Source organism: Patagioenas fasciata, chromosome 3 (assembly GCF_037038585.1).
Source record: "Patagioenas fasciata isolate bPatFas1 chromosome 3, bPatFas1.hap1, whole genome shotgun sequence".
Lineage (NCBI taxonomy): Eukaryota > Metazoa > Chordata > Aves > Columbiformes > Columbidae > Patagioenas > Patagioenas fasciata.
Genome location: NC_092522.1, coordinates 118,066,598 through 118,093,618, shown reverse-complemented (window position 1 = coordinate 118,093,618; position 27,021 = coordinate 118,066,598). Strand labels below are relative to the sequence as shown.

General features: G+C 40.6%; 1 protein-coding gene across 3 annotated transcripts in view; it reads left to right on the top strand.

Annotated features, from left to right (window-relative positions):
* Window positions 1-1,519: 1,519 nt before the first annotated feature.
* The window catches only part of ITSN2 (intersectin 2), an 86,055-nt gene continuing 60,553 nt past the window's right edge, over window positions 1,520-27,021 (top strand). For all 3 annotated transcript variants that reach the window (XM_065833249.2, XM_065833248.2, XM_065833250.2), the window contains exons 1-2: window positions 1,520-1,634; window positions 16,374-16,437. In XM_065833249.2, coding sequence (XP_065689321.2) covers window positions 16,407-16,437 — 31 coding nt within the window. In that variant the 5' untranslated portion in view covers window positions 1,520-1,634; window positions 16,374-16,406. The remainder of the gene's footprint in view (window positions 1,635-16,373; window positions 16,438-27,021) is intronic.

Genomic DNA, 27,021 nt, shown 5'->3' with positions numbered 1-27,021 from the left:
TGCCTCTTGAACAACATGTGTTTTAATTCATTCACATGGCAAGCATCTATGCATCAAAGCTGAGGCTGCTGGCCTTGCATAGGAATGAAAATACAAAGTATGCTTTTGGGCTGGAAGTAAAGAAGGAAAATGCTGTATCTTCGAAAGCTTTAAATCAGATGAGGGCTGAGGAGATCATAAGGGATAAATATATGAATGTGAGCTGCCAATGCAATGTGGCAGCTGTAACAGCGAATGCAAACATTAGGTGTCTAAGCAAAAATACTGAAGGGTAGTATGTGCTAGTATGTGGCTGTGACCATTGCATGGCACCGTAACATGATTATTCTGGAATCACGATGAATGATAAAAGGTGTAACAAACTGGAAAGTCTCATTACGAACCCAGAAGAATGAGTCACTGGAAAAATCTGCTCTGTACAGAGGTGATATGTAATTATCTACACGGCAAAAACATAGCAGAAGGGCGCTGTAATCTTCCGTACACAGCAAGATCCACTCACTGAAGGACAATGTTGAATGTTCAAAAATGATGGCATTTTCCGTGCATGTGCTTTCTATAGGATTCTTTAAATTTTTTGAAAGATACATATTGCAGTACGCTGAGCAGGGCCTGGCACCAGCTGAATTTAGCTCCTGGTGCCAGCCCGCTCCTCCCAGCCCAGTGGGACACGCTTCCCACTGAGGAGCACCCAAGGGTGCTGCTGTCCCTCTCCCCGGGGTGCACAGCGTGGAATAGTTAGCTTAATCTGGGAGTCCTTCTCCAGCAGAATGATCCAACCAGAGGCACCAGCTTTCCAGCTTCCACAAGAAACTAACAGTTGAAATAAGTCTGAGATTGGAGTTTATTACCTTTTTAAAAATATATATACAGCTAGAAAACTATAAAGAAAAGAAGTAATTTATGGGGCAGATGGGGAGACGGTTGTTGGAATCAATAGTGAGAAAAATTTCAGTGAGGATGTGGTAAATTAGTTAGTTAAGGTATGTAATCGGTAGCTCATGACTTTGCAGGAATCATCTTTTGGGGACAGGCCTTTTAGAAGAGTGTGTTACAACAGAACAAGGGGTGATGGTTTTAAACTAGAAGAAGGGACATTCGGGTTAGACGTGAGGAAGAAATTTGTTACACTGAGGGTGGTGAAACCCTGGCCCAGGTTTCCCAGAGAGGTGGTGGATGCCCCATACCTGGAGACATCCCAGGCCAGGCTGGACGGGGCTCTGAGCAACCTGAGCTGGGTGAAGACATCTGGACAACTCTGTCGTTCCCATCCCCGGACCGCGGCAGAACTACTCGGTTAGTTTGAGCCAAACCGGGAGGCAGCACCTCAGGGAAAGGCGACCCCGCACTCAGGCTCCTCGCACCCGCAGTACTGATACCCCCTCGCCCGGGGCTGCCCGCCCGTCCCTCGGGACGTGGCCGCGCTCCGCCAAGGGAACTCCTCACACACGACTCTGGGCGCGGAGCCGGCGGCCAGCGACGCCCTCAGCCCGTGCCCGTCAGCCCCGGCTCCCTCCCCTTTTCCTTCCCGGGCGGCCCCCGCCTCCGCCGCCATGTTGTGGGACTGACGCCGCCGCCGCGGGAGGCGGAGGAGGCGGCAGCAGCAGCCGCCCGGGCGGAGCGGAGCGCAACAGGTACAAACGGGCGGGCGGCTCCTCCGCGCCCTAGCGCGACCCGTGGGGCGGCCTCGTCCCCGGGAAGCGGCCGAGGGTGTTAAAGAGGGTGCGGGGAGGGCGAGCTCCGGCGGCGCGGAGCTGTCAGCGCGGCCGCCCCGCGGGGCCTGGCGGCGGGCCCGGGACGGCGGGGCACGGGCGGCCGTGCGGGGCAGCGTGGAGAGCAACACTCCAGCTTTCTGTTGCCGCCAAGCGCCTTTATTTATATTTGTTTCCCTCTGAGAGTGGTGAGGTGTTTGTTGTTGTTGGGTGGGTTTTGTTTGTTTGTTTCTTTTCCTCTTAAAAATATAATTTTGCGCACGTCTCGCCCTGCCCAGCTGCCTTGCCCGGCTCCCCGGGCGGGCCGAGAGCCCCGCGGGCCGCGGGGCCGGGCGCTGTCAGCAGCCGGGCCGGGCAGCGCTTCCCCCCGCAGTCCCGGCCCCGGCGTTGGTTTCTATGGGAACTGCTGCTCCCGGGAGCCAGCACCGGGAAGTTCGGCCTGTGAGCCCCGCTGCGGGGTGGAGGAGGCGGCGGGCCGGGCAGAGCTGCCTCTCGCCTTCCCTTGCTGCTGTTCTGCAAGGGGGAGAAACACCGGTGTGAGTGCCCGACAAGGGAGCGAGGTGAGGTAGCTGGGACACCGTGTTGCGTGATGATGGTGATTTTGCTTCATGTAGTTACCGTGCAAGCCTGGAGTTTGGAGAGATTGCACAGGTTTCCGCAGTTAAGAGTTTGTGAACTGTTTTGTCTGTAAATAGACTGTCTGTCTTTGGTCTCGCCGCCGCGGCGTGAAGTAATTCAGAAAATAAAATGAGACTGAAATACTTGGTTCGGTTCCCTAAACATTAAGATGCTGTTTTGCATGTACTAAAGTGATTTTCATAGCAGTTGACGCTTTGACATCTGTCACATAGCAGAAGTTGAAAGCAGACTGTGCTTTAGATAGTACCTGTGGTCTTTAAGTTAAGCTCATAGCAGTTATTTTAAACATCGGTTGGAAATTCCCCATCTAAAACACTGGAAGTTACAAGCTGCTTGCTCTCTCGTTCAGACTTATGCATCCCTCTTTTAGGAACGTGTTTTTTAAACTTGTTTTTGTTCATGCTTGCCTGTGGTGGCAGCAGCTCCCACGCTTGTGTGTACACAGGAAAAGATACAAAGCTTGTAGACTGTGTGGCTTGGGGTGGTGTGGGTAACATCAGTGGCACACAAAATGCAGCTTGCTTTCAAGAATTTTAAATTGCTTATCTGAAATTCCGTTGTAATTCAAATACTGTAGCTGTAACAGACATCTGTATCCACTGATGCAATGGTGATTTTTAGAAATAATGAGTATTAGGAATTAATTGAGTAAATAGCTAGCTGGACTTCATTCTTCCACTACATTTAGTTCATTTCTGTTCCATGTTTCCACCCTACCTTCCCCGTTTGATTTGTGTGCATTTTTTCATTCTGACTGAGCGGGGAGGGGAATTCACTCCATTGCACTTCGGACTGTTTAGCGAAACCTTAATTCAGACCCTAACCCCTGTCTGATGTTAAGAAAACCACATGCATCCCAGTAAATGTGGATTTAAGCTGCTCCACGCTCTCTGTTATATATAAATTGTGGTCAGATTAGCATCTTAGCTCAGGTACCTAAATTTAATCAAGTGAATATGCCTTTTAATTACTATCCTAAGGGAGTTGCATTTACTTCTTTTTTTATTTTCTCCTCTGTCTGTATAACATATAAGGTATGGGATGTGCCCCTGACTGAGTTTTTAGCTGCTACTGTGATATAAACAAATAATATGTTCCTGTAGCACTGACAATGACAAAAACACTTAACCTCTGGCTCACTTGTGCCAATTGTTCAATGGGGTTATCAGCCATAGGTGGTGATCAGCTCTTAGAGCTCTATATGTTGCTTTTTTTGTTCACTGTTCTCATTGTTGACAATCAAGGTGGCAGTGAGCCATGGATGATTTTGTGCTTTATTTATTGAAATTCAGCTATTACAGTGATTGTGACCATGGTAGTTCTTACGGTAGGTTTATTTACAAGTATTTCTGTTGTGGTCTTTAGTATGGAAAAGTGAATTAATTTCCTGTCGTAGCAGAGTAGTAGCTATCAAAATTGAAATAAAGTTCTGTAGGTGATGGTAATTCCTCCTTCATCTGCTCATCTGGAGCTGGTGGGGAAAATGGAGCAGCATTTGAAAAGTGAAAGGTAAGGTAGGTGTTTTCCTTGTTGTGTTATCAGAAAGCTTCACACCCCTTGAAAACAGATGTCTGTTAGGAAAAGACCTGGTATTAGTTCCTGGAGAGCAATGTAGTCCAGATTACTTGTTCCTTTTGCAGATTGAGAGAAAGGTCTCTGGTCTGGGAGATCACTTGTAAACTGTTAATTAGCAAGTTAAGTCTCTGCTCTTACCTCCAAGAGTTTAGTTTGACCAGCATGTAAAATCTGTGAAAACAGCATTTTATGAGATTTTTCTTTTCAAGTCTGGAGCTGTTCGCTTTGCCTTTAAAAAAATTGGTTCAAAACCTGGACATCTTTACATTTAATTTTCTTTCTGGCCTATTTTCACTTTGAAAGGAAATATCTCCAATGTCTCAGTTTTTAAAATAGCTTTTAACTGTTTCCATTTTATTTTTTTACCTAAAATGCAGTCATAGAGTAATATCATTTTGAAGGGACTTCTGGAGATTATCTGGTCCAACCCTCACGAAAAGCACAGAAAAATTAGATCAGGTTGCTCAGAGCCTGGTTGTGTTTGGACTCACTCCAAGGGTGGAGATCCCACAAACTCACTGGGAGGCCTTGTCCAGTTTGGTATCCAAACTTGCTTGGAGTGTATCCCATCTCCTTGCCCAGATTGTCAGTGAAAAAGCTTGGTGAGGGGTCTGGAGCACAAGTCTGATGGGGAGTGGCTGAGGGACCTCGTGCTGTTCAGCCTGGAGAAAAGGAGGCTGAGGGGAGACCTTATCGCTGTCTACAGCTACCTGAAAGGAGGTTGTAGCATGGAGGGGGTTGGTCTCTTCTCCCAAGTAACAAGTGATAGGACAAGAGGAAATGGCCTCCAGTTGCACCAGGGAAGTTTTAGTTTGGATATTAGGAAAAATTTAATCACAGAAAGGGTTGTCAGGCATTGGAACAGGCTGCCCAGGGCAGTGGTGGAGTCACCATCCCTGGAGGTGTTTAAAAGATATATAGATGAGGTTCTTAAGGACATGGTTTAGTGCTACAGTTGGGTTATGGTTGGACTTGATTATCTTAAGGGTCTCTTCGAACCAAAATAATTCTTTGATTCTGTCGTTCTATGGCATTAAACAGCATTGGCCATGGCATCAACCCCTGGAAAACATGATTAGTTCCAACCAGATGGATTTTGCACTACTGATCACAGCCCTTTGAGTCCAGTGGTCAAGCTAGTTTTCCAACCAGTTTGCAGTCAACCTGTTCGAACTATATTGCACCAGTTTGGCTCTGAAGATACTGTGGGAGACCTTGTTGAAAGCCTTCATAAAGTCAAAACAAGCTGCTCTGCCCTCATCCACAGAGCCAGTCATCTCAACACAGACAGCTGTGAGGTGTATCAGGCCTGGTTTGTCCTGGATAGGTGTATACTGGCAATTTTCCATCATGTTCTTATTTTTCAAGCATCTGTATGTGGCTCCCAGGAGGATTTGCTCCATAAACTTCCCAGGGAGTGAAGTCAGACTTAGCAACCTTTTGTATCATTGAACTGTCCCTCTTGCCCTTCCAGAAGGTGGATGTGATATTTGCCTTTTTTCCTGTCATCAGGATCCAAGACCTTCTAAGAGTCATAGAGCTTAGTCTTAGAAGGACATCAGCTGATGTTTCTGGAAGCACTGGTGTTGTGGTTTGTTCTGCATATATGTATGCAAGCGCTGTACTTTTTGTTTTCAAGTTACTTTAGTTTCGATTCTGAAAGCTGCTTTTGGTTCAGTGTGATGCCACGTCTCTTGGCAAGGTATATTACATGATGGATCCTGCTGTATTTCTAAGTTTTTTGGGGAGCTTGAGGTAAACATAGTCCTTTTGTGAAAATTGTGAGAGCAGGAGGTTGCTGACTTTGTGAATTTGTGGCATTGCTTTTAAATTGGAGGACTTATTTCACATGGCTGAATTATGCAGGAAAATCAGTGACCTTTCTTTATCTTTCTTGCCTTAGATGATGTCTAGTGATTATAAAGATAACAACGATAATGTAAAGCTAATTAGACAATTCTCTCTTTTTTTATGACTGACTGACCTGTTTCAAGCCCTGTCACTTGTCAGTAAAACACTTAGTGCAAAGAGTACTTTGAGGTTGAGAGGTTGACCCTAGGTATGAGGTGAAATGAGGTAGTTACTGTTTTCTTTTTAGCTTTAAAAACATATTGTCAGCCTTTAACTTCACCTTTTAAATTTGCTTTTTCCATTTGTACCCTGGTAGGTGATAAATGGTGCAGCAGACTATTTTGAAATCCTTAGTTACAAATACTCCAGGTGCCTGAATTGCCCCTGGAAATCCGTTTTTGAGTCCTGCTCAGTATGGAACTGGGAAGTTGAAATTCCTTCCAGTGACAGACAAAATCTTTCAGCCCTGTGGATTCTCTGGTGTCTAACGCTGCTACTGAACCATATGGCATTAATGAGGGCACTAAATTAGATAACTGTCTACAAGATTTATGAAAACAGGCAACCAGACAAAGACACTAAGATTTTTGCAGAGTCCGTCCTTCTCTTAAGTTTGGTTCATACTGGATGATGGGATTCATTAAAGTACATATTAACTACTTGTATCTCATACCTAAGAAAGCCAAGCTCATCATTCAAGCGTGCTGGTTACCAGCATGTTATTCCTTTCATTCATGAACTTGTCTATCAGGATTTTTTATTATTCTCAGATTTATTTCAGGATAAGTCTTTCTGTAGAAAATAATATAGGTGCTTTATTTCATGAGGTGTCTTTGATTTACCTTACATCCATGGATACTTTGTTTTATTGCCTATTGCGATATTATACAGAGACTGTAGTAACTTGTTTTTCTGGTACTGTTGTGCCATTAGCACCAGGTGTTCAAAAGGTCACATAAAAATCATAAAGTAAAAGTGGAGCTGGTTAAATTTCGTTTTTCTTCAGATTTAAAATCTTTACGGCTTTGTGAGTATAGGAATGCAACCTGGCCAGGTTGGCTACTTGGATCCTAGAGTTAAAATAATGGATTGAACATTAATACGTAGATGAGCACAGTGTTGTGTAACTCTTATTTTCAGAACACCGCATGAAATTCAAATGATGTAACACAATGACAGTAGTAGCATAACACATTAGAATTACCTTATAGAGGATAATTACCTGAGAACTATTTTTAAACATTTTTGCTGTTACAGATTGTTGAAAAAGCGCAGTTGGTTCAGTTAAGTCACAGCTTTGGAACAGAAATTCAGGGAGCAGCCAGTTTGACTTCAGATGTTTTGATACGGGATGCTGTTACTTCAGAAGTAATAATTCTGAGCTGGCTCTTCTAGTGAAAATTTTCAAGGCTGATGCAAGTGGAGCTTGTGAAATGCTGTGGGATCAGCTATGAGTGGTGATATCTGCAGTTAGTGATTCAACAGCACACACATGAGGTAAGGGAAGAGCAGGAAATGGGAGTTACTCTTCTTTGTTTCCAAAAATATTACAATTGGAATGCAAGAAATGACCTATTATGGCTATACTGATAAATCTATCAAAAATCAGAGCTGATTTAAGCAATACTTTCATCTTTCAAAGGTCAAGAATGTTACTTATTAAATCTAAAGCTCTCTTGCTTTTTCTACTGCACTCAGTATAGTCATGATACACTATATACCATATATAATACATATAATACATAATACACATAGTGGAGGTGTTTAAAAGAGGTGTAGGTGAGGTTCTTAGGGACATGGTTTAGTGCCAGTGTTGGGTTAATGGTTGGACTCAACCTTGAGGGTCTCTTCCAACCTAAATGATACTGTGATTATATGATTCATAATATTATAGAGTTTCTCGAGATAGGACAAGTGTCTTTGTAACCAAGATACACTTTTGGTCATTGGGACTTTACATGACGTCGAGATGTGTGTCTAAGCCAGGTGATAACTGATTCCCTAAGTTTGTGAAATTAATTTGTGATGGTCAAAACCTTATTGCTGTACTCTGTAGAGATCAGTGTTACAGGTTAAGAGACCAAATTTGAACTGGATGCTTTGGAGGACTGTTCCTGGTGATATAGCATGGATGGAACTTGTGGCTGAGGTGGGGTTTCTTGGACCTCTGTTATACTCTTCCATCTTGCTTTGGGGAATGCATTTTTACCCATCCATTGCCCATCTGAAATAATGCTACCTAGTTAATTTTTCTTGTTTTGACTGCCTTAGACTGATTTTTCTTTTTTCTCCTATGAGGTTTCCCTGTTTTTTGTTTCACTGAAGGTAAACTACGTTTCTTTGCTTTACAGGTCTCTTGTGACCTGTCTTCTATCTGCTTGCCATCTTGTTCAATTTTGAGAAGCTAAGCCTGCGATGCTTTTGTACGCTTGCCCAGCTTGAATGTAAATCGAAGTCTCACTGAGTGTTTTCCATTCATTAGCTTTACGAATAGTGATTGTTCTCTGAGCATAGAAAACTGGTTGCATATCCTTTGTTTTATGCTTAGCTATAGCAGTTCATTAGATGTTCTGTATGTTTTGCACTGTTGTCTGGGACTGAAAGGCAAGCAACAAACTAAGTAGCAGCTCTTGTATCATACGAAGATAATGTAAGAATTATTCTGGGTTTTTTTGCCCTGTCAGAAGGCAGATTTTGCTTGTGCTTCTGATGGAAGAACAGGAAGGTGGCTCAAAAATTTGCCCTAAGATGGCAAGATTTTAAATGGATAAGCTCTTAAGTAATATGCTCTGAATGTTTCCAGTCATGGTTGAAGTAAGGAAATAATGAAAATAAGAGAAAACTCATCAAAGATTTGTGTTTTGCCTAAGTCCATGTGTTTTGTGATGTAAATTAGGACTCACCATGTGGAAGTGGAGAACTGCAGGTTTAAAGGTGTGTGGACCTCACTGAACAGCATCTTAGGGCTCTTTTACAATACTTGCTAATAATTTGATGTGAGAATTGGTGCATCGCAAAACAGGATCTAGAAAAACAGCATATGGAGTGGGGAGTCATGTAAATTGGAAAGTAGGAAGCAAAAAAGGCAAGATTTTATTTTAAGTTACCACCTATTCAGGAGCAAGTGTATCTCGCTCAGCTCTCTGGAAAGGTTGTGTTATACAGCCTGGAGTTCCTTCTCGAAGGCAGAAGCTCAGAGCCTTTAAAAAAATTTGTATAAATAACGTACCCTCTGCTTTTTTATTTTTTCCTTTTCAAGCAAAGCAAAAGCAAGCAGAGGTGGCAATTTCTGTCTGTGTCTGGGATCAGGTTAGCAAATGTATTTTTCCAGGGTGTGTCAGAGCTGGGTTCAATTCCTGAGGAAGTTCATGTATGTGTCTCCTGGGAGAATGGCCAGGAGTTTAAATAGTGAGCTTCTTATTCCCTCCTTCAGAATTTCTTCTTAGCAGAGAAGAAACAAAGCTGGAGGGGTATGGATGGAGAGGGACCTGCAGCTCTGGTGTAATGGTCAAGAGCTTTGTGTGGGAGGTTGAAGTCCTGAGTTGACATTTATTCCAAACACTGCACATGGGTTTCCTTAAATGACTGTGCAATAAAATTGGGGAAAGTCTTCTCTTAGGAGGGAGGAAAGATCCATTTCAATCTCCAGAGACAGCTGAGAGAGTTGAAATGGGTCTTGATATTTCAAATGAGTGCGTTCAGAGCTGTGCAGCTGGGTAAGAAAAGGAGTAAACCCATCAATACTGACCATATAATTATGTTTTTTTAAACAGAAACATAAATGGTTGTATTTTGTGTGGTATCCATTTTGCACTGTCAGTATATTGAGAAAGCCTTTTAGTCAGGCAAGGTGGGCAGAAAGATATTTTTTGCGTTCAGTCTCAATCACTGTTTGGAAGCAAGTTGCTCTATAACAGTGAGCAAGGAAGGGACTTTGTACTATAGGGTTAAGGAGTAAAATACTTAATGTTGTGTTGTGGTTTCATGGGTTTTTTTCCCCTTGAAATGTCAAAATATTAACCAAGGCTTGCAGTGTTCTTATCCACAGTGACAGAGCAGGAAGAGCTGGTGATCTGCTGACTACCGGGGATCGACTTCTTCATTTTGTTCCTGGTGTCATTCATTTGCTGTCAGTGGGTGGACTTTGCAAAGTTTGCCACAGTACAATTTGAAAAGGCCATGTCACTGCGTATAGATCCGCTGTATGAAGGAGATAAATTCTTGTCCTAACAAAATATTGCTTTGTTTTTCTTTTATTGTTTTTTTAATGAGTAGACTTTTCTACCAGTATGTCCTGAACAAGGAGAAATTCTAGACTATGCTGGTTTATAATGCCTTACTAATGCTTATTAATCTCTGATTTTCAGGACGATAATCCAAAATAAGCACAAAATAACTACATGGGCTATTACACTGTAACTATTTGCTTTGCAAATACTAATGAGTACTTGTGTTGTCCAGATCTACAGGTGTTACAAAGAGTAAATCAGTCAACTAGTACTGCCATCTCTGTCCTTAACCAAAAATCTGCAACATAATGTATTTCTGTCCTTGAGAAGAGCAGAAGAGTCGTATTGTGTCCACGCATGCTGCTTCTACAGTATTTTCTTTGTTCGAGTTAAAACTGGTGGGACAGAGCCCAATGCACCAGACCTTCATTCCTGCTAAAACTATGTGGCTGTGGTTTTTCTGAGAAATATTTTGAAATAAAAAATTCAAGTATAAATATTAACAAAGACTGTGGCAAGCTGTTCTTCATGTGATGGCAGTGTGCCTGTGATGGAGAAGCTTGGTTGTTTTTTTCCCTTTCTCCTGCAGTCTGCCCAGCTCTAGTGTTTTCTAATGCCTTCAGCATAAGGTCCCCCCTGCTTCTTTCAGTCTCCTCATTTCTTTTCTCAATTTAATCAACTATAACAAACACTGAGAGGAGCAGAAGTTGCAGTTTGGCAGGTCAGTTTGTGAAAACAATTAGCGCTTTAAACTTTGGGACTAGTCAGATGGCTTGTTTATGAGAACTTGTGGTTCTGCTATTTAAACGTAACATCTAAGTTTTCCTGTTTTCATCCTAAATGGCAGCAGGGCCTAATGTCATCTACAGCATTCACAGGGATGTTTGATCCTGTTTTGTTACAACGTGGATTTCATGCTATGGTTGCCACAGTTTCTTATGGCTGATAACTGGATTCACCAAGCAACTCTCCTAGGACGTCTTGCAGAAACAAATCATTTTCTGTGAGGTGTTCTGGTTGTGATGGTGATTCTTTTAATCTATATCATCTGTTTGGGATGATAGTATTTTCTTGAGTATTTTTATTCAGTAAACGCTTTTATATGGCATTGGATTTCTCTGTAGTATTGTATAATAAGGTTCTCTGGAAATTTACAGCTATCGTGTCAATTAATGATGAAAAGTTATTTTTCTTTTTAGAACAACTCTGATAAGTTTGGCCTAAAGTGAGAATATTTTTCTGAGATTTCCTTTGGTAAATAAATGTTGCAATTCTGTGTCCTGAAGGTGCAAGGTGCTTTTACAGTTGGTGGTTAGAGAGCTTCATTTGGAATTTGTGAAAATAAGGTGGTTCTAACTTTGATATATGCGTAATATCCAAACCTTTGGGACGTGCTGTGGAAACGTAGAGGACAGAATACATGTTGAGGGCAAGCTCCATTCTTTGGGGAGGATTGTTTCCACAGACCTTTGAAAAATGTCTGTAGAGTTACAGCTTACTGGGCTGTTTCCTCCTTCCCTAAAAAATTGAATGGGGGGAAATTATGTTGCAGTGATACTTTTATTTTTATTTATCTGTCACCAGAAAAGTATGTGTGCTTGGTGTAACCCTGGTGTCCAAGTGAAATGATCTGCGCAAAGGGATAGAATGGGATCTCAGTGCTGGGATGGTCTGAAATCCTGTAAAAAAAAAAAATATATATATGTGTGTATATATATATGTACACATATGATTCCTGGTTGCTTCTGCAAGATCATACTTTTCAGTATTATTTGTGGGGTTTAGTGTAGGAGGTTTTTGGTGCTCTTCAGGTCTAGTATTTTAAAATATGACAAGATCTGCCTATAGACGTAAGAGTGAGATGACAGAGCTAAATCGTGATTTAATCACCTCACATTGGTGTAACGTCCTCTTAGTACAGATCTGTTGGGCAGTTCTCTCTTCGTTTTGGACCTAAGGTTGGTGCACCTACGTGGAAATGCCTGGTGCAGATGTCAGGTGGGGTCAGCCCAGGCTTGGGAAACTTGCGGAGTTTTCAGATATGCTGAAACAAACTGTGCCAATAATTTGGGCTGGGCTGGTCATTGTTTTTGAGAGTGCTGCACTGAAACAGAGTATCAAACAGGGTGGTATTAGAAACCTCTGATCTTGGATTCTTCTTTGGTGAGGACAGGTAGTGGTATGGATGATAACTTGGGTGTGCTGTATTCAGTGTCTGACTATGGTTTCTAGTTCTGCTTGGTGAGAGCGATGAAACTTTGGTTATCACAGAAGTACAGAAGGTTTGGGCTGGAAGGGACTTTTAAAGCTTATCTAGTCCAACCCTCCTGCAATGAGCAGGGACATCTTTCACTAGACCAGGTTGCTCAAAGCCCCATCCAGCCTGGCTTTGAACACTTTCAGTGATGGGGCATCCACAGCTTCTCTGAGCAACCTGTTACGATGTCTCAAGACTCTATTCATGAACAGTTTTCCCCTTGTGTCCAATCTAAATCTACCTTCTTTCAGTTTAAAACTGTTGCCACTTGTTGTGTCACTACATGCCCTCATAAAAAGTCTCCATCTTTCTCGTAAGTCCCCTGGTCTCTTTTCCCAAGTAACAAGTGATAGGACAAGAGACAAGTTGTGCCAGAGAAGGTTTAGATTGGATATTAGGAAAAAATTCTTCCTGAAAAGGGTTGTCAGGCATTGGAACAGGCTGCCCAGGGCAGTGGTGGAGTCACCATCCCTGGAGGGTTTTAAAAGGCTTTTAGGCAAGGTTCTTAGGGACATGGTTTAGTGCTAGAGTTAGGTTAAGTTATGGTTTAACTCGATCCTGAGGATCTTTTCCAACTGAAATTATTCCTATTCTATTCTAGTGTTGCTATAAGGTCTCCTCAGAGCCTTCTCCAGGCTGAACAACTCCAACTCATTCTGTCTTCATAGAAGAGGTGTTCCAGCCCTCTAATCATCTTTGTGGCCTCCTCTGGTCTTGCTCTAACAGGTCTATCTGCTTTTCATGCTGGGGACCTCAAACCTGGATGGAGTACTGTGGGGGGGGGTCTCATGAGTGTGGAATGGAGAGGGAGAATCACCTCGACCTGCTGACCATGCTCCTTTTGGTGCAGCCCAGGACAGAGGTCACTTATCTTACAGATGAGTGGATGTGCTCCATAAATCTGCATAAATAGGAAAGACCCTTGCCATGCTAACGTGAGGGCTTTGACCTCAACATTTTTCAGTTGAAATTGATTTTAAAATATGTTATAGTTGAGACTCTAGGGACATCAAAATGAGGGAGAGGGAGTTGACACGTATTATGTGTGTGAAGCTGCCAGGGTTACTTGTCCTACTCATGTGGTCAGCAGTTGGGAATTCAGAAAGCTCAATCTACATGAGCCATTTCAGCAAACCAAAGAAGGCAAGATTTGACTTTCTTTATAGCTGTAAGTTGTATAAAGTATTTTAAAAATACATATTAAGATTTTGGCCTTTAAGAGTTAATCGGTTTATTATCAGACTTGTATTGTCTGGTAATTATCTGACTTATATTGTGAGGCCTCATCACAAGTACTGTGTGCAGTCCTGGGCTCCACAAGGATATAAAAATACCCAAGTGTGTCCAAAGGAGGGCAACAAAGATGGTGAAAGGGTGAGAGGACAGGACTTGCGAGGAACAGCTGAGGATACTACAGTGTTTGTTCAATTTAGAGAAGAGACCAAGGGGTGACCTTGTTGCTGTCTACGGCTTTTTCATGATGGGGTATGGTGGGGGAAGTGCTGGTGTCCTCTCTCTGATGACAGAACACGAGGGAATGGCTTAAAGCTATGTCAAAGGAAACTAAGATTCAGAATCACAGACTGGTTGTGGTTGGAAGGGGCCTCTGGAGATCATCCAGTCCAACCCACCTGCTAAAGCAGGTTCACCAGAGCAGATCACACAGGAATGTGTCCAGGCAGGTTTGAATGTCTCCAGAGAAGGAGACTCCAGAACCTCTCTGGGCAGCCTGTTCCAGGGCTCTGGCACCTCAAAGGAAAGAAGTTCCTCCTCATATACTAGGAAGAAGTTCTCCACTGAAAGGGTTGTCATGCACTGGAACAAGTTCCCCAGGGAGATGGTCATGGCCCCAAGCCAGCTGGTATTCATAAGTGTTTGGGCAATGCTCTGAGATACATGTTTTAACTTTTAGGTTGTCCTGGGTGGAGTCTGACGTGGGACTTGATCCTCCTGGGTCCCTTCCAACTTGGGAAATTGTGTGGTTCTGTGATTCTATGGCATTTACACATTTAAAAACCTTAAAAGCAATCTGAAAATAAGAGAATAAAATATGTTGAAGGAAAGATCAGATGTGTAGCCTGTATCCAATAAGACTGTAAATCTAGAACAAATCACATGCAGGTGGAAATCTCTGTCATCACAGAGCTCTATTGAGCTTGGCTCTGTTCATTCTGGGGGTGTTCTCCAGCATCTCACTTCTGTATCATGGTTTCAGGTTCTCTTTCAGCCCTCCTTGACAGAATTTTGCAGAGAAATGTGCTCTAGAAATGTTTAACAACATAGCAAACATTTTTCAGGAGGGCTATATATAGATTTCAAGTGTCTCTTGGTAGGTTGCTCGTAAGGCCTAGGAAGGGATGCTGGAAACAACCTAAAAATACTCCAATTTGTTTTAGAATTCATGTCTTGGAATAGATCCATGCTTCCTTTTTTTCAACTCTGCAGCTGATACATAATGTCACCCTGAGAGATCATTTGGACTTGCCAATCATTCCATTACATATGTCTGTGTATACACAAGTGTATGTGTAACGTATATGAAAAAAACCCTGGAATGTCAAGTGTCTTAATGACACTGGTCTGTAATGTGTCAGATTTAAGAAAAAAACCCCAAACTGTTAATTCTTCACTGGACAGTTATGTAAGTGACACAGAGCAAAATAACTTCAGATAAAATACTGTTCTTCATTACTTTGAGGGGGGGACCAGGTGCGCATGTGGCTGTGAAGTTTACAGATGACCCAGTGATGTTATTATAGGATATATAAATAATATACAAACATATAAATAACTAAACAAATATAATAATAAATCTAAAATATATAGACAGAGGTTTGTTAATGACAGATCTCAGATATTTCAATTTTTATTGCAGAAATGTGTGATAGATACATAAAATGCTCTGCTGAGCACACGTGAAACCAGAGTGTTTTCCAGTTGTGTGATTTTTGTCATGAACAAGATGTTCAGGAGTTTCCTTACAAGGGGATGGAGTGTAGGGGATGTGATATTTCTGCACTTAATATTAGAATCTTTGGCTATGTTGAGAGGTGAAGGGGGTTTTTGGTGGGGGGGTAAGGTTTGGTATCTGAAGAGGGAGTGACAAAGGGATCTGAAATGTGATTTAAAAAAAAAAATAATTAAAATAAAAATTTCATTTTTGTAGCTTCATCCTGAATAATAGTTTCTCTATATAGAGTGCAGGATAATAATGTACAAATTTCAGTATTTGACTAAAATTATGTCATCCAAAGCAAAAGCTCGCTGTGTTGTCTTTGCTCTGCCTTTGTAAAGTGGTGCTTATGCTTATCCCTCAGGTAAGTATTAGTGAATATTTCGCAGTTATGAATAATTAATAAAATTAATACAGGTACTCTGGCTACATGCCAGAAAAATGAGCTAAGTCTTACTACTCTGATAGTTGTTATGAGAGTAAATTGTATTGAGACACCTTTAAATGCTGTTTTTGAGTCTATATGCAGTAGCTTAAGAGAAGGAATAACTTCATCATCTTGGTTATGGAAAACTGACTGACTACAGATTTTTATTAGTGATTTTTTTCTGAATACATCATGTAAGAGTGTTTGTACCTAGTGTATGAAGTAGTGGAATGGATGAATTTGCATGATAATTGTTCTTCCACTTTTCTCAGCAGAAGCATTTAGTTATGGAGCTGTGCACTGAACTTTTATTGTTGTTTTTTAATATGATACACATAAATATTTACCAGGGAGAGCAGGAACAGATTTGCTAGAACCCCGAGTCCGTCCTGCCAGGAGAGGGCTATTCTCCAGCCATATGTTCTGACATGTTGGCAACTGTTTCTCTACATTATGCAGCAGTTGCTAAACAGTTGGTACTGTTTTCCTTTAAGAACGTGCCACTAGGTTCAGGACTGCACTGCATACCCTATAAAAAAAATAGAAAAAAATTCCCCCACCCCCTCCCAAATGGAAATTCAGCTTGTTCAGCAGCAGCCCGAAGCCCGGCATTGTTTGCCATCGGAAGTGTGAGCTGAAGGGGACAGACGTTCCCCCCGCTCGGCGGGAGCGCTGAGCCGCGTTTTTGCCCTTGTTGCATTATTAATGGCGCGATGTTTTTCTGTTGCAGATGGCTAAGAGCTAGCAAGGCATATCCTGGACCATGATGGCTCAGTTTCCCACAGCCATGAATGGTGAGTAGCTCAGCTCGGCTTGTTTAAGTAGGGGTGGGAGCATTGAAAGCATTTGTCTTATCTATTTATTTATTTATTTATTTTAAATGCTGGTTTCAGTACCTGCAGCAGCATTATGGTCAGTTTGCTGCAGATTGCTTCCCGTAGCCTGACTTGCACTCTTAAGACCGGGAGAAATTCACTAGAGGCATTACTGCAGTGTAATTTAGAGTACAGATATGCCTGGGTCATCTAGTAATCTCAGACCACTTAAAGGGCTCAGGAATGTGTGATTTACAGTGCGAATCCTGTCTGACTTCAAGTGGGGAATATGCTAAGTAATAGTTGATTAAACTTGCATACCTTTGTTGTTAACGTAATTCAGCACAAAATGTATTTCATTATAATATATTATGCTATTTATTTTAAACCAAAATATTTGAATGTGTTAAGCAATTTGCTGTGTTAATTAAAATAATGGGTCTTTCTCAAAAAATGTTGAAAATATTCCTCTTGATTCTGTGCCCTATCTGCTGTACTAACTTTTGGGTTTGTTTCATGGTGGTTTGCTTTCGAAAACATATGAGAGTTGAAACCTTAAAATTGCTTGTGCATATATCTATGTGTTGGAGCTCTTTATTTCTAGAGCAGCCTTATTTGTGAGGACACAATTGGCAAATATCTGCTGAGAAATTTGATGTTTACATGTTGTTGTTTACAGAGTTGACCAAAATGAAAAAAACATGTTTAGGAACAATGCCTTGCACTCACATATTCCAGATAGGGAGTATTTCTTCTGATAAAAATAGGGAAATAGATCACAGCATCATAGAATGTCCTCAGCTGGAACGGACCCACAAGGATCATCGAGTCCAAGATATAAGAACAAGTGTTTCTTATCTCATGTAACTGGGAAGGTTACTGCAGGACTGGGAGACCTTTATTTAATTTAGCAGAAAATTGTCACTGCAGAGAGAAGTTTGGTGATTAAGGGAAGTGGGTTTTTGCAGAACAACAATACTCAGATTTCAAATTAAACCCTTTGTTTTACACATCTCTTTCACGTGTGCATAAAACGTTTTGTGAAAAAATAATCAGTGTGATCAACACCTGTTTTTATACTGTCAGCTGCAGTTTGTTCCAGACTTTGTTTCACAGACTTAACAATAAAAGAGAAGTAAAAAGAGTGAATATATTTTCTGTGATAGGGAAAACCCTAAATACTGGATTTTTTTTTTCCACTTCATTGGGCATAATGAAAAAGCTTTTAAAAAAAATAATAATAATTTTCACGTGCTTTTTGCTACTCAATTTAAAATAAACAAACAGAAGCCCTCTTCAGGGAGGATCAGATTTATGTTCTTGGCTGTCTCTGTGTTTGATTTAGACATAAACTGTTTGGTGTCTTTTTAGTTTGGCTTTTTACTCCTTGGTTCTGTTGGAGGATTGTGAACATATTGGCATCACTGGACACGTGCATGACTTGATCTCAGAAGTCATAGTTTGGGAGAGGGATCCTTTCCTTGATCTGAAATCCCTCAGGCTGTACTGCCCATCGCTCTCAGAAGGAAAGGTGCCATGAGGTGCAGCCTTTTCCCTCGCAGAATTTTACTGTGTTGAAAAACATACTAAGAGAATGTAAGAGAGATACCAGGCAATAGTTAAACTAGTGCCCCTCACAGAGTGTTTGAATGACTGTGTGTAGTTTTGCAGTCCTATTTCTTATTGATTGAATTTCAAACAAGTCAGGGGGGAAAAAAATTATAGTTTTAATGTCATTTCTGGATAAATAGTGAGCAGCCTTTGCTATTTGTTGATAAATCACTCTCCTCTAACCTGTGTTCCTCTTCCCTGCTATCTACTACCGCTGTTGTTTGTATTCGGAGTAGATCGCCTGCATTTAGCACTCATTGCTCAGTGGAAACCTCTAATGATGTTGTTAGACCTTGGTAGTGACTTTGAGCAGGACATGGACAATGAAGCTACGTGTGAGGCAACTAAACCACAAGGTGTTGCTGCAACCGGAGAGCACACGCTACCGGCCACACCTCTGCATTGGCAGAGCCTTGACCCTTTCTTTTGCATCCTACTGGGGGAAATGGTATTTTTCTTATGGGGGAAAAAAACTCTTATTCTTATCAAGGCAGAATATGCTTAGCTTTTAGTTCATTAGTAGTGTAAGGCATGAAGAAGTTTCTGTTTCAGGATTTTTTTTGGCATTCAGTGTTAAAGAAAAGTGAATGGAGAGCGTTGAGCATCTGTGTGTACAAGAACCTGATTGTATGACGCAGAGGGACAATGACTTTGAGAACTGCAGGGTTCAAATGACAAAGCACGATGCTCAGGTAGTCTCAAACAAATATAAGTAGAAGATGCTACAACAGTTTAGCTATCAACCCAAACAGAGAAAGAAATCTGTGCAGGGCCTCCAGAAGGAAGAGTAACTGAGTTGGATGGTTGGGTTCCAGTTGAGAGACTCAACTTCAGTGAGGGCACCTTGAGCTGTTACTCAGAATGTACCTTCACCAGGGCAGGTTCTCAGGACTGTCCAGCCTCAGCATGTGGCTGATGGCCAAACTGTGTCTTATACTGAGAACTGGCATATTCTTTTTGAATTATGTGGCCACATTTAAGCTTCAGCTTGTTGAGGCGTTGTGTGCTCTAGAGGCACATGCTCTTGTTACAGCGTTTACCTTTCTTCTCTAAAGTCAGAAAGGACGCAGTGGGCAGGAAGGAGTTCCCTTTGACTCTCCATTTCTGTCCAAGGTGACATTTGTGGGTGTCTTACTAACAGGCTGGGAATTTGAAGAGGAAAAGCAGGACTAAGAGAGTATAAGTTGATTTTTCTGTAACTTGGGGCAGACCTGCCGGTCTTTACAAATTTGCCTCTCATGCAAAATGTAAAGGTTGTGATGATAATTTGTATGAACATGCAAGGCTGAGTAACATGTTTCTGCTTATGTACAAAGGCTGCCAAGTACAAAATGTACATATGGCACCAGATGGATCACAGACATCTCTGTGGAGCCCAGTTCTACCAAAAAACCACTCCAGGCATATCGATCTCCCCAGTCCGCAAACAAGATCAAGGATTCCCTGTTGAGGATTTAGTTTTATCCTGCAACAGTCTGAATATTGATCATTAACTCTGTAAAAATGATAAAGCAAACCCAGTTTCTGGTAGTTTATTCTCCTTACATACAGTTCTCCATCTGGACAAAGCCTTCTTAGGAATTCACCCTAAGTCTTGCCAAAGCTTTTGGAAATGGCATTTAGTTACACTAAATAACAAATACCTTCAACAAGTGTATTTCTAAAGGAGTTAATACACTAACTACAAACAACAGTTAAAGGGTTAAAAGCTTTAATAGGCTAAAATGTACCTTTACTTAATTTGTCTCTGTGATCACGGACTTTACCACAGAGCAGGGAGAAGGAGCCTTCGCTGCCATGGGATGTTGTCTTTACAGCTGGAGAGTTGCAAGATATTGCTGTTCTTCAAACTCCCCTTCTTCTGTAGGCTAGATAGGTTTTTTTTTTTTTTAGGGTTTAATATCCATGCTGATGCTGGATCTTGGTTTGGGGAGATTTAATCTTGACGGTCCAGGCGGAACAAGGAAAGCACTATTTGCCGATCAATATCTTTCACATTGTTTCCTTAGCTACCATAGCAATTTTTGGGCTGTGCTTTTGTTTGGTTTTGTTTATATTTTTATTTGTCTTTCCTCTTCCCTCCTACCACCTGTTTCCTTTTGATATAATTTTTTGTGGTCCAGCAGGAAAATACTTCTGATAAACTGAAGTGCAAAAAGTAGTACTCATAACTCATTTCACATGCTTCTCAACCTTTATAAGCCAAACTGGATTTTGTGCTGCTGTGAATAGAATTGAGCTTTGTGCTCCTGCACAAAAAGGCTTCGAGAACCATGGTCTGAGTGTTTTTGAATTATGAGTAACCTGGGTCATCACAGTTCAATTAAGAACTACGTGGATGCAGCCTGACTCATGACCTTGTGTGCGCTGTAGATGCGGAAACTGTAGAGTCGGATATCAATAAATGTAGATAAAGATAATATGCTGAATTAGAATTTGCAAAGATAATGTCTAAACCTCTTCTCTCATCTAAAAGAAGGAAAAGAAATTCTAAGGCAAGGACAAATGTTTTCTGTGTCCTTACCTATAGATTAATTCTTCCTCTCACTTTTCAGTGAGGACATTGCTATTAGTTGATACGGAGTAAAATTCATACGCTCAGATCAGAATGTCATACATCTTCCACTATAACATTCTGCAAAAAAAATAGATTTACAATTGTGTGTGCCATATTAAATGTTTTCTTTAATCCCAACAAGTCAGAAATAGCACTATAGGATTGCAGAATACAGAGTGCTTACTCATTTTTAATTATGAGGATAATATGATTCACACAGAAGGTGTAAGAGGAAATTTTGGAAGGAAGAAACAACTAGACATGGACGTAAATGTTAAATGGAATAAATAGAACTAAATTTTTAAAAAGGAAGGTTGCACCTTATACGTTCTTCATAAATTTTGCAGACAAAGTGTAACAGATCCCGTGTTTGGACTTCGTTAGAGAAACAACTGTCTAAAAGGGGGAAACAATGCAAATTTTAGACTAGGATGTTGTAATAGGAATATTCTTCATGGATTTTTATCTTGAGACCAGTCTTACTTGTTATTATTTATGGCAACATCATCCTTAAAAAGCAAATGTGTGCTGGTTGATTGATGACAAACTTCAGAGTCATTTTCTGGCCAGAATTATACAGTATGAACTGCATATCATTCGTTAAATTTCATCACATTTTTGTTGTGCTCTCTTCAAATACCTTTTTAGTCATGTCATATTATGGCCAAGGAGAATTTTTGCTGTATGCTGGTAACTCAGCAATGGCTGTGACTAAGGAGGAAGACAACCGGATGTATTAGATGATCACGTAGTAATTATGTGATTTGGGGGAAAGGAAATGTATCCTAAAATATGATGGGTGAAATAAGGAGAACTGTGAGCTATTACATAAGGCACCATCGAGACATCCTGTGGGATATAGGGTAGAATTTGAGTTATCTCCTTAAGAGGGAAAATACGTGAAAAGCATGATAGAAGCAGAGTTGGGCTTTAGTGTTATCCAGGAGAAACAAATTACATGTTAAGGAAGGCTAAAGAGATTGTTACCCTATGAAAATAAAAGCTTACTGGGTTTTTAAATTATTATTTAATTGTATTTACAATAAATGAATTAGCCTTTATTTCTTCTTATTAGAAAGATAAAGCTTAAGGAGGGAAAATAACTTTTCTCTAAGTACAATATCAGCAGAAGGTTATATAGAGATGGATCGGCTGTTGATGCAGTTGATCTCGAAATGGGAACAGTTCTGTCAGCAGTGACGTTCTGGGCCATGGTCAAGGAAAAAATCTGACCACCTCCAGGCAGAGCTCACATTTTAGGGAGGAATGAATGTATTAGTGTTTCCTGGAGGAGCGGCAGTCTGGACATGGTGACCTTGGTAGTCCCTTCCAGTCTTATGGTCATAAAACGAAAAAAAATAGATAATGAACCAGTGAAGATTAGTGTTAGGTCTCTATCCATTAACTTCCTTTCAGCTTATACCTGCTTTGTCTTGCTAAGATCTTACTTTGCTAGTATCATGTGTTAGCTTTATAAGGTAAGATTACACAGAGTGGGGAACCCAGGATGATTTTTATTTAGAAAAATAATACTGTAATGCACTCTGCTTTTTTTGATTTTGGATGTCACTGAGACTTCCTGATGCTTTTTTTTTTGCCCCAAAGGATATAAAAACCAAATTAAAAAAACAAAACAAAAGCACAAATAAACAAAACAAACAAACCCACAAAACCTCCCCCCAAACAAACAAAAAAATCAAAAGATCTACAAATGCTTCCTCAAAATGGACTCAAAGCCGGAAGGCCTATGTAGGGACACAGAAACATAAATCTGTCACATGGCTCAACTTCAAAGGACTTTGACTGTTAAAATTTTGATTTCCTTGACAGGTTAATCCCAAAAGTTTGGGAAATTTACTAGTCAGATAAACCTCTTTGTGTGGTCATTGTGTGAAACAGTGTCATCTTAACATCTGCGATGATCATGGCCACTTTGAACGGGCCGTAGATGATATTAAATGATATTGGCAGAATGAGTTCAAGTTTAGCACGCTAATTTTTAATGACAAGAATAAATACATTTTTGGATGCTGTGGTCTGTCAAATGTGTCTATATAATGCTGTGTAGCTTAAATTAGGAGTCTTGTACGTTCAGGCTTTTCAATATACCACATCATTATGTTTTTCTTACAATGGAACCGTACCCTTAAATCGCAATTGAGGGAGCTAGAAGGGGTGAAACCCTGAAAAACTAAAAGAATATCAGTGTTCATGGGACAACTATTTGTATAAGGTGTCTTCAGAGAAGATATTTTAGTAACTTTAAAATATTTGTGGTTTAGTTGGAGTGAAAGTTCCCTGTATGTGTGTCTCAAGAACAGGTAAGCTTAACTGAATATCAAGTGTTGGCTTAGTGCTGCTTATTGAAGTAATTTGTTTAAATGTTGGGGGGTTTTGTGGTGTTTGTTTGTTTATTTTGGCTTGTGTGTGTGTTGTTTTGGGTTTGGTTTTATTTAATAATATTTGGTACATTTTAAAGCACATACCAACATCTCCCCCTGCATTTCTTCTCATAACTGTAATTTTGTGTTTAACTCCGCACTACTGTTTTTTGTTTCTCTAGTTAACATGTATTTCCTGAAAGTCACACTATTACTTAGTAACTCTTCACCTGATACAGTGTGTATGGATACTTGTGTAACAATATGGAAAAGAATATATTTAGATTTTCTTAAGGGCCACAGGTAACGTTTGTGGTGCAACAAATGATAGTGCTTTTATAAAGCTGGATTTCACAAGAAATCTTCAAGCTTGTGAGAAAAAAAATACAGGTGCAAGTTTATATATTAACTATTTCTGCTGTAGATGATGTGTGTAGGAAGGCCAGCAGAATTAACCCTCTTACTTTTCACATTTTCTGTATTCAGACTGGATTAGGAAATACATGGACAGTATATTTTAACCTAACTTGAACAAGTTCACTCAACATCTGCCAGGCTCACCTTTCTGGAAATTATCCACTCTGCTATTGCCAGGATCTGGGGTGTTTGAGGCTATGGAAGAACCTAGAATTAGACAGAGGGTAACGATACCTGTGAACAAATTAGCCAAAGGCAGAACGTGGCTCCTGTGTTAAGGGAAACTAAATGGGTTAGACCTGTTTAATTTGGTTTAGAGAAGAGACAGTCGAGCTGAGGATGTGATAAAAATCTGTAAAGACGTCACAGCACAGAAAAGGTTAACAGGACAAGAATATTCACTGTTTTTCAGAACTGAAAAGCAAAGCAATACCCAGTGACATTACTGAATTTAAAGGTAGAAGAATATGGCTTGGTTGGTTGGTTGTTTTTTTTCACATAATGAACAACTCTGTTTTGGGACTCACTGCCTCAAAGATACTTGTGAACTGAAAGCTCCAAGTATATGGAATCAAATCTTGGCCAGGAAAGATCCAATCATGACTATTACATGCAGGGGGGGTTTGTGCCCTTTTGGCTCAAGAAGTCTCCCAAATTGCTGATTTCTGACAGTTAAGAGAGTGTAATACCTAGGGAAGAATTCTGTTCATAATTCTGTTCCGTAAATGCCCTGTGAGCCACTGTGGAGGCAGATTAGGGACTGTCATATAAGCAGGTACCAAACATCTAAGGTTCACAAATTCAGACAGTTTTTAATTTATTATATTTAAACTCCCTAATGTACTGGGAAAATGGTATTGTATATGTACTGGACGTAGCTGACAGGTTTTGCTAATTTGTCAATTAACATGATAAGGAGTATTGTTTAAGCAAACTCTTATTCTTGCTTTTGTTACCTTTGTGTTTTCTTCCAGTTTTCTCTACGTGTTTTGCTTCTGTCAGGACTAGAAATTATGAAAAGGAGGGTAATAAGAATGATCAAAGATAGAGAGCGGCTTCCATATAAGGAATAATTATATTGACTAGACCTTTCAACTTGGAAAAGGAATGGTGGGGGTGGTGGATACAGTAGATGTCACCTTCTCAAGGTCATTTGCCATTTTGTTGGCAGGGGAATGGTAATTGATCTCTGATAACACAAGAATGAACCAGTATCAAATGAAAATACCATCGGCAGATATCAAACAGAGCACTTTGCATGGTATCAATTAAAGAGTGAAAGCGGAAGGAAGCTGTGGATGCCAGAAGGTTACTTGGGTTCCCTAAGTGATTAGAGATAGGTGGATTGTCCTTCCATTAATGAGGTACCATCTCTGGTTCAGGAGAGAAGAGGCACCACCACGTGCTGAGCAAAGGGAATATTCAGTCTGGACTGACAGTGTCATTACTGTGTTTTGTTTCCTAAATTATCTCCTGATTTAATTTTATTCCACAGATCATTCAGGATATTCCTCTTCATTTTCCTTCTCTCACACCCTTCCTGTGTAATTTTTTTTCTTAATTTGGTGGTTCTTCTCTTTTCCTTTTTCAAGTCTGTATCCCAATTCTTCTTTGTAAATACAACCCATCACCCTTCCTCCTGCTCCCAGACTTTCTCTTCAAAGGAAATGTCATTTTTACTTAAATTCCCAGATAATAGAACTACAAAAATTACCCTAAAAGATCTAATATTCCTTAAACAGAATTCTGCTCTGATTTTATTTTAGCATATGTTTTTGTAGGTGAATAATTTCCTTTACTCCACCTAATTTCAAGGTTTGTTTTGCATCCTCTTGCCTGGTATTTTTACCACCTGCATTTCTCCTGGTGTGGAAAGATTTACTGCCTGCTGCAGATGGAAACTCACCTGAATTGTATTAGTTTTGCTCCATTCCACTGAGATTTGCTAGACAATAATTAAACAAATTATCCTTTTGTAAATTTTTAATGACATTGTAGGGGGTTTTTTTTGGTGAATGCTGGTGAGCAGCAACAGCGTAAAAATCCATTTTCAGAATTAGAGAAGTTTTGTCTAAGCTCTGGTGGGATTTTTCCTCAAACATCATGACTCATTGAAGACCTTGCTATACAGGTTGACTGGAGTTTACTCAAAAAAGCTCCCAACTTATCCTAAACTGAAGGGTAAGCAAATCTTCCATGTTCTCTGTCATGCTGGGAAGGCCGTGGAGTCCGTCAGCTGGAACTGTGCTCAGCTGAACAACAAATGGAGGCAGAGGCCTTGCAGGGGAGAATTTGGTGAAATATACCTATTCTGTGCCTTGATAATATTGCGATTTTCCACCTCTTCATACCTTACAGTGGAAAGATTTTTGTTGGTGGGACTTGTTTTATTCTTTTTGTCCATCTCTAAAATCCATCTGAAAGTATTAGTTGCAAGACTCAGAAGTGATTGTCCCCCCATATTCCATGCTGGTGAGGCCCCATCTTGAATCATGGAGTCAATTTTGGACCCCTCACTACAGGGATGACACTGAGGTGCTGGAGCGAGTTCAGAGAAAGACAACAAAGCTGTTGAAGGGTCTGGAGCACAAGTCTGATGAGGAGCGGCTGAGGGAACTGGGGCTGTTCAGCCTGGAGAAAAGGAGGCTGAGGGGAGACCTTATCACTGTCTGCAACTGCCTGAAAGGAGGTTGTAGCATGGAGGGAGTTGGTCTCTTCTCCCAAGTAACAAGCGATAGGATGAGAGGAAATAGCCTCAAGTTGCACCAGGGGAGGTTCAGATTGGATAGTAGGAATGATTTCTTCCTGGAAAGGGTTGTCAGGCAGTGGAACAGGCTGCCCAGGGCAGTGGTGGAGTCACCATCCCTGGAGGGGTTTAGAAGGCTTGTAGATGTGGCACTTAGGCACATGGTTTAGAGTTGGACTTGGCACGTTCACTTAGTGATTGGACTAGATAATTTGTAAGGTCTTTTCCAACCTAAATGATTCTATGATTCTGGGCAAAGACATGGCTGTGTCATTGGATAGCAGAATGGGCTTGTTTCCTGTGCTGCATCAGTGTTGGTAACTCAACAACTACAGGTGATTTTAATGGCAATGTTTTTCCAGGATTAGACAGAAAATACTTTTATTGCTAGTATTTAATCTAGACTTAGATTAAGCCATGTCTGTGTGCTGACTTTTTCCAAAGAAAAAGCTAAATTAGCTTTCAAGAATGAATTTGCCAACATTCTAGGTTACAGTAATTGCACTTCTTGGTAAGAAAGAGAAAATTCTGTTAAATGAATTGTCACAAATTCTATGGAAAACCAGTGTAAAAGGTAGCATGCTAATGTGCAGTTGAGAATACTATGCTGTTTATACATATTTCCTAATGTATTTTTTTACGTCATTGGAGCTCTAACAAAGCTTTAATTTTCTTGTTTGGTGTGGTGTTTTATGTTTCAGTGGAGCTTAGAAATAATTTAATTAAAAAGGAGCTTCTGGAAAAGGATAACCATAATGAGCTAAATGATTCTGTGATTTATATCAAGTAAAGGAATACTATCCTGTTATTATAAACTGATAGTTTAAGTGCTTTGGAATTGTCAAGTTGTG